We start from the raw sequence: 6,000 nt of genomic DNA, 5'->3' as shown, positions 1-6,000 counted from the left end.
CACGTACGAGTAAACCAAATTGCAATTTAGTGATGGGGTCAAATGCTACTAGAAAAATCATCTGTTATTAGACAGAACTGTGAATCCAAAGGCTTCGGGCCTATTTGGTTGAAGCCTAAAAATGATTAAACCATAATTATGTGTTGGAGATCATATATTTCTTTTTGGCAAGGAAACAAAATAATCTTGATAACCAACCATCACAATCTCTAATGCATAATTAGGATTAACAAAAATGAGATGAACTCATTCTTAGGTGCGCTTGGAATTTTTAAGAAACGGAGTACCTATGAATTGAGGTGATGCTGGTAAGCGTTTCTTCAGTTGAAGGCCACATTAGACAGGCAGAGAGTTAAAGAGAGTTGTTGCCTGACGACCTTCAATAGCCTTTCATGACCTCTTCCCTCAGCCTCTTTCCTTGATTCACCAGCTGCTGTGAAAATAAAACAAAATACACAACAAAGAAGAAGCAATGTATTTCTTAATGGAATAATATTGTCTGCTGCCAAATTGTTGGATTCAATAGACCATTTTGTTAATAACTTGCTCTCATTCTGGGCTCAACAATGAACTCTTTATAAATAATTTCTTCACACTCCGCCTCTTCAAGGCAAGCAAGACCCACCCGAATCTTTTATCCTCACGTCACCAAGGCTGTTGTCTTACAAATGGGGCACAGATTCTTGTGCATTAGCCACTGTTTAATGCAGTTGGTATGGAAGTCGTGTCCGCAATCCAGCATTCCAAGCTCCTCCCCCTCCTGATATTCCTCCTGCCACACCCCCACCCCCACCATTGGGGCCAAAGAAGAGTTTGACTTGAGAAAAAATCTTTTTGCTTGGAACTTAGTAATTTTTAAAAAAAAAAAATCACAAAAATATCTCAGAGCAGGCTTACCTGACATATACAGCATGGTTCAATCTTTGGAGGTGCTTCTACGGATATCAATGCATACTTCTGCTGCTTCATGCACTTCAAAACCGTTTCCTCACTCAGTCCAGTGCTTACATTTCCTATGCGTTCTTCCAGCGCTAATAATTCCTGCAAGTTCAGACCTCTATGTTCAGAGGGCAGCAATCTTTCATTGGAAACAGTACATTGTGTCAATTCAGTGGCACTAGTTGCACTGTATTCGTGCAGGTTGTACACTATGCATGGAGAGTTCAAAACATCATCTTTTGTTTCCTGGCCAATTTTTCTTTTTTCTTAACATTAATTCTCGCCATTTCTTGACCACACCACCCAGTCAAGATTGCATCAATCTGATGATTCTAACCATGCAATCAGGGTCCTTTCTGTTATGAGTTTCATTTTTCCAAGGAATAGGACGATTAAACATAATTGGTTTACCCAACTATTGATAGATGAGCGATCCACAGTAGGGTCTACCAGACGGACTTGTCGAGTTTGATGATTTTACCATTTTTTTTTCTTTTTTGGAAAGGGGTGACTTTACCATATGAAAGGCTTAAATTAGGCCATTCTGATTCAAGTGTGCCACAATTCGAGACCATTTGGACTGTTGACATGATGATGATAGACTGCCATCCACTATGCTTCTTTGTTGTGTCCCACTTGATGACTGAGTTGATTTGTGCATACTGTTTTTAGGATCAGGTAATAATCATGTTGCGACCCATCTTGTGCACGGTTTGGATTTCCCACATGACAAATTGACACATAACTGGGGTTGCATGTGAAAGTCACACAACCTTTTGTAGGATCATTCCTCAAATATGCAAGTGAGGACACATGCACAGACTTTCAGATGCAACTGTTTGTAGAATCATTCTACACACACATACACACAAGCAAGCGCGCATCAGTTTGTACCTCGTAAGACATATTATCCACATCCAACCGCATGTCTCTATGCCGATCATGCACGTCAGCCCCAATAAATACCGACTGGTCGAGCATTAGAACATCCTGCCACATTGTCGTCGACAAACTAATTTCAGACATACAATGTAGACATCTTTTTGTTCCGACAATAAAATATTTAGAATAACCTAACTTGTTGGTAACAAAAACAAGGATATCGATAATAATGAGCAAGAAAGAAAACAAGGTGAGACTGGCTAGATATGAGCCACATGCACAGAAGTTAAAAGTGCTAACCTCAAATCTTAAACTCTCACCCCTACGCAGGAGTTCCAAGACATTGCGAATCTGTTACAAAGAATGGACGGATCATAAATACAAAATTTCCAGAACATTTGATGCTTGATGCAAAATTTAAGGACTAGAATAGAGAACCCATATATAGAAAGATGTAAGCAAGCTTCTCCTTTTTTTCCCCTCAAAACATAATAGCAAAATGTATTCAAAAGGGTAAATAGAAAATCAAGATATGGGGGATTTCTACAACAAATCTAGCAAGAAGAAAGAAAATTCCCTATAACAAGAGCGGAAGGGTAGTTCCTCTAGCTAGAAAATGTAAACAAGCATCAAACTCATCCACACGGTATTAATGCACATTCCTACCTCTTTAAGCATAAAAAAAATTTTTAAAATAAAAAAATAAAAGGTTATTCAAAGACCTCTAAAGCCCCAATTCCTGAAGTAGAATGTAGTACCAAGTGGTCTAGTGGAAGCCACATATCCACTGATGTGCTCAATCAAGGTGTCTGTGTGTGTGTAATGGAAAAACTAAACTATAGAGAGAGAATTCCCCATGAAAGTGAAGATCTCAAGGAACCTTCCTTAGCAAGGTAGATTGCCTCTCTATTCACCATGTCTTAGACATTGGTAAACATTATGTTTAACCTATTTGCAGCAAGGTATTCAAAAAAGGTTAATGGCTGTCACAAAACGGTAACAGTGGGAACCGATACGCGCTAAAGGGTTGTAATGGCTGTAACAGGAAAAAAAAAAAACCCCCATAATGGCCCATTCCGGGGCCGATACAGTTTTTTTTTTTCCAAAAAAATTAAAAATTAAAAAGGGCATATTGGATGTCACAGGCCGTATAAGGTAACGGCAGTGGCCGTTACTGCCACCGTTACTGTTATTGAATACCTTGCTCTGCAGTCTCCCTAATCTCATTACAAAAGAAAGCCAATCTCCCCTGCTCAACACACTTCTGATTCCCAATGCAACCCAATTGACCTACTGTCCATAATCACAGGGCCACTATACCTGTCAAATGATAGTCTTAACCCTTAACAGGTCACCCAACTTCAGGTTCACAGAAATCTAAGTGCTCAAAGGGCCTCAAAAGGACACTATGCAAACATCTGGACATGTTATCTGCCCCCCGAAAAGTGGCTAGACATAGCTTATACAAGTGATACAACTAGAGGTGGGCATATTGGACCCGACTCGAACCGTTCCAAACAGAACTGACGGCCAAAATCAGGCCTGATCGAGTCTATCCGTCCAGATCAGATCGTTTTTCAGGTTGGGGTTGGATAATGGTGTATCCAGACAGATCCGATCCGATAACCCGAACCGAAATGACCCGGACCGACCCGACCAGGAGCGGGTAGTATAAATACATTTTTTTATACCCCTATATCTCTTACCCTATCTCTCATCTTCTTCTTCTTCAACGCTCTCTTCTTCCTCTCTACTACCCGACGCCATTTCTAACATATTTCTTTTCTTTCTTTCATCATGGTGGGGCCCACAGAGCACTGTCTAGCAGCCGGTCCCCTCCAGTAGTGTCAGTATCCAATCCCTCTCCAAATCAAAGCTATTCGTCGCTTGGATGGGCCACATGCCATGAACGGTTTCAATCCTCCACGAATAAGAAGGTATCTTAGACGTGTGGGGTCACATGGGTCTTAGCACCTTTTCTACATATATGATACTCGGCTACGTATGGCACTTGATACGCGTGGACTCAGAATTATTCACTCGATTTATATTAACTAAAAAATTTGAGTAGACCATGCACCGTACTGCCTCCATGAGAAAACCCAAGATCAGATTGGTTGGACAATCCTATCATCTGATCTGTAAAAACTTGTTTGTGGAAATAAGACCGTTGGATTTTATAACCGTCCCACAAATGTCTCCACCATTCCTCGTAAGATAATCAAATAAGCTTAATCTCTGGTTCATAATAAATCTTCCCTATATACAATAATTTGGTAGGTTTAATTGGACTACTCATATGACACATCTACAATTTCTAAGTGCCTGCGTATGATCCATCACACTCCACCAGAGTATTAAATTTTCTCGTAACTGCATTTCAGGCGAAATCGGATTGCGTACTGAGTTACTCAGTACGCTCTTATCGTACTCAGTAAACTTAGTTGGGCCCACCGTGAATGTATGTGTTTAATCCACGCCGTCCATACGATTTTTCAGCTCATTTAAGGGGATGAACCCAAAATTTAAGAATATCCAAACGTCAAATGTATCATACCACAGGAAACAGTGGTAATAGTGATTTTTCACCGTTGAAACCTTACTGTGCCCCACATTGATGTTTACTTGCCATCCAACCTGTTCATAAGATCTTACAGACATGGATGAAAGGAAAACACAAATATAAGCTTGATAAAAAACTTCTGTGGCCCACAAGAATATTTTCAACGGTGGACGCTCAGTTCACACTGTTTCCTGTAGTGTGGTCAATTCAAGCTTCGGATATAATTCATATTTTTTCTCTAGCACTAAAATTATTAGGTAAAATGGATGGACGGAGTGGATTAAATATATAAATCATGGTGAACCTCGAAGAGTTTACTAACTACGCTAAGCCTACTGAGTTACTCAGTTCCGTTTCCAATTCAAGCTCTATAGCGGTTTCGAGCAAATCAATGGGCTAGAAAAGCAGTTTTAAGTAAAAACATGGCCCTCGAGCTCCGAGTTGTACGAACGGTTCAAAGGATATCAAAGTTACATGGGTCCCACAGTGATGTATTTATTATATCTACACCGTTCATATATTTTTAGAGATTATTATAAAGCATCATCTAAAAAATGAATAATATCCAAAAATCATCTGGACCACACCACAAATAGCAGCAGAGAATGATTTTCACCGTTAAACAATTCATATGGTCCACATGATAGTTAGAGCTGTCTTATTTTTCGTGTTAAGCCTTAAGACGAGGTCGCCAAATGAATGGACGGTTTGGATATAACACATATCCCTTGGTAAGACCCACATAACAGTCACAGAGTTTGCATGAAAAGAACGTCAACAACACTTTCTTGCAGTGAACGTCGACGCTACTGTACATTTCGGTGAAAGCGTGGATATAGTTTTTGCAGTCATGTGGGGCCCACCTTGATATATATGTTTCATCTAAGCCGTTCATCCATTTCTATATATCATTTTAAGCCTTGAGCACAAAAAAATAGTATATTGAAGACTGAAGTAGACCACACCATGAATTAAATTTAAACGATCCGAATTATACCCAATCCGACTCGGTTTTCCTGACTGAGTCGGACTCGGTTCGGGTCAGGCCAACCCTGCATCGGATTTGTCCGAGTTAGGTGACCTAGACTCGGTCCCGGATCGGATCGAGTTCGGGTCAGATCAGGGAGATTTCGGATCTGCTCGAGTTAGGCCCGATCCGTTCCGATCCGGACCGATGCCCAACTCTAGATACAACCCAAACCTCAGGCCACATGTATGACCAATAGTGACCTAAAGTGGGTACCATCAGTGTTCGAAATATCGGTATCATGTTACTTATCGCACCTTTGGGATACAGATACATATCGGTTATCTCATGGGATATATTGGTTGTATCGCGTAATGTATCGCTGCATCGGATTTGTCCGAGTTAGGTGACCTGGACTCGGTCCCGGATCGGATCGAGTTCGGGTCAGATCAGGGAGATTTCGGATCTGCTCGAGTTAGGCCCGATCCGTTCCGATCCGGACCGATGCCCAACTCTAGATACAACCCAAACCTCAGGCCACATGTATGACCAATAGTGACCTAAAGTGGGTACCATCAGTGTTCGAAATATCGGTATCATGTTACTTATCGCACCTTTGGGATACAGATACATATCGGTTATCTCATGG

The 6,000-nt window shown here is 40.8% G+C and overlaps 1 protein-coding gene across 2 annotated transcripts in view; it reads right to left on the bottom strand.

The window, feature by feature from the left end:
- Nucleotides 1-452: 452 nt before the first annotated feature.
- LOC131219159 (probable E3 ubiquitin-protein ligase HIP1) overlaps nucleotides 453-6,000 on the bottom strand; it is a 44,532-nt gene continuing 38,984 nt past the window's right edge. For both annotated transcript variants that reach the window (XM_058214177.1, XM_058214178.1), the window contains exons 3-6: nucleotides 2,122-2,172; nucleotides 1,834-1,929; nucleotides 898-1,041; nucleotides 453-772 (exon numbers count right to left, since the gene is read on the bottom strand). In XM_058214177.1, the coding sequence (XP_058070160.1) occupies nucleotides 641-772; nucleotides 898-1,041; nucleotides 1,834-1,929; nucleotides 2,122-2,172 (423 nt within the window). In that variant the 3' untranslated portion in view covers nucleotides 453-640. The remainder of the gene's footprint in view (nucleotides 773-897; nucleotides 1,042-1,833; nucleotides 1,930-2,121; nucleotides 2,173-6,000) is intronic.

The sequence above is a fragment of the Magnolia sinica genome, chromosome 11 (genome assembly GCF_029962835.1).
Source record: "Magnolia sinica isolate HGM2019 chromosome 11, MsV1, whole genome shotgun sequence".
Taxonomy (NCBI): domain Eukaryota; kingdom Viridiplantae; phylum Streptophyta; class Magnoliopsida; order Magnoliales; family Magnoliaceae; genus Magnolia; species Magnolia sinica.
This window is presented reverse-complemented; position numbering and strand designations above follow the sequence as displayed.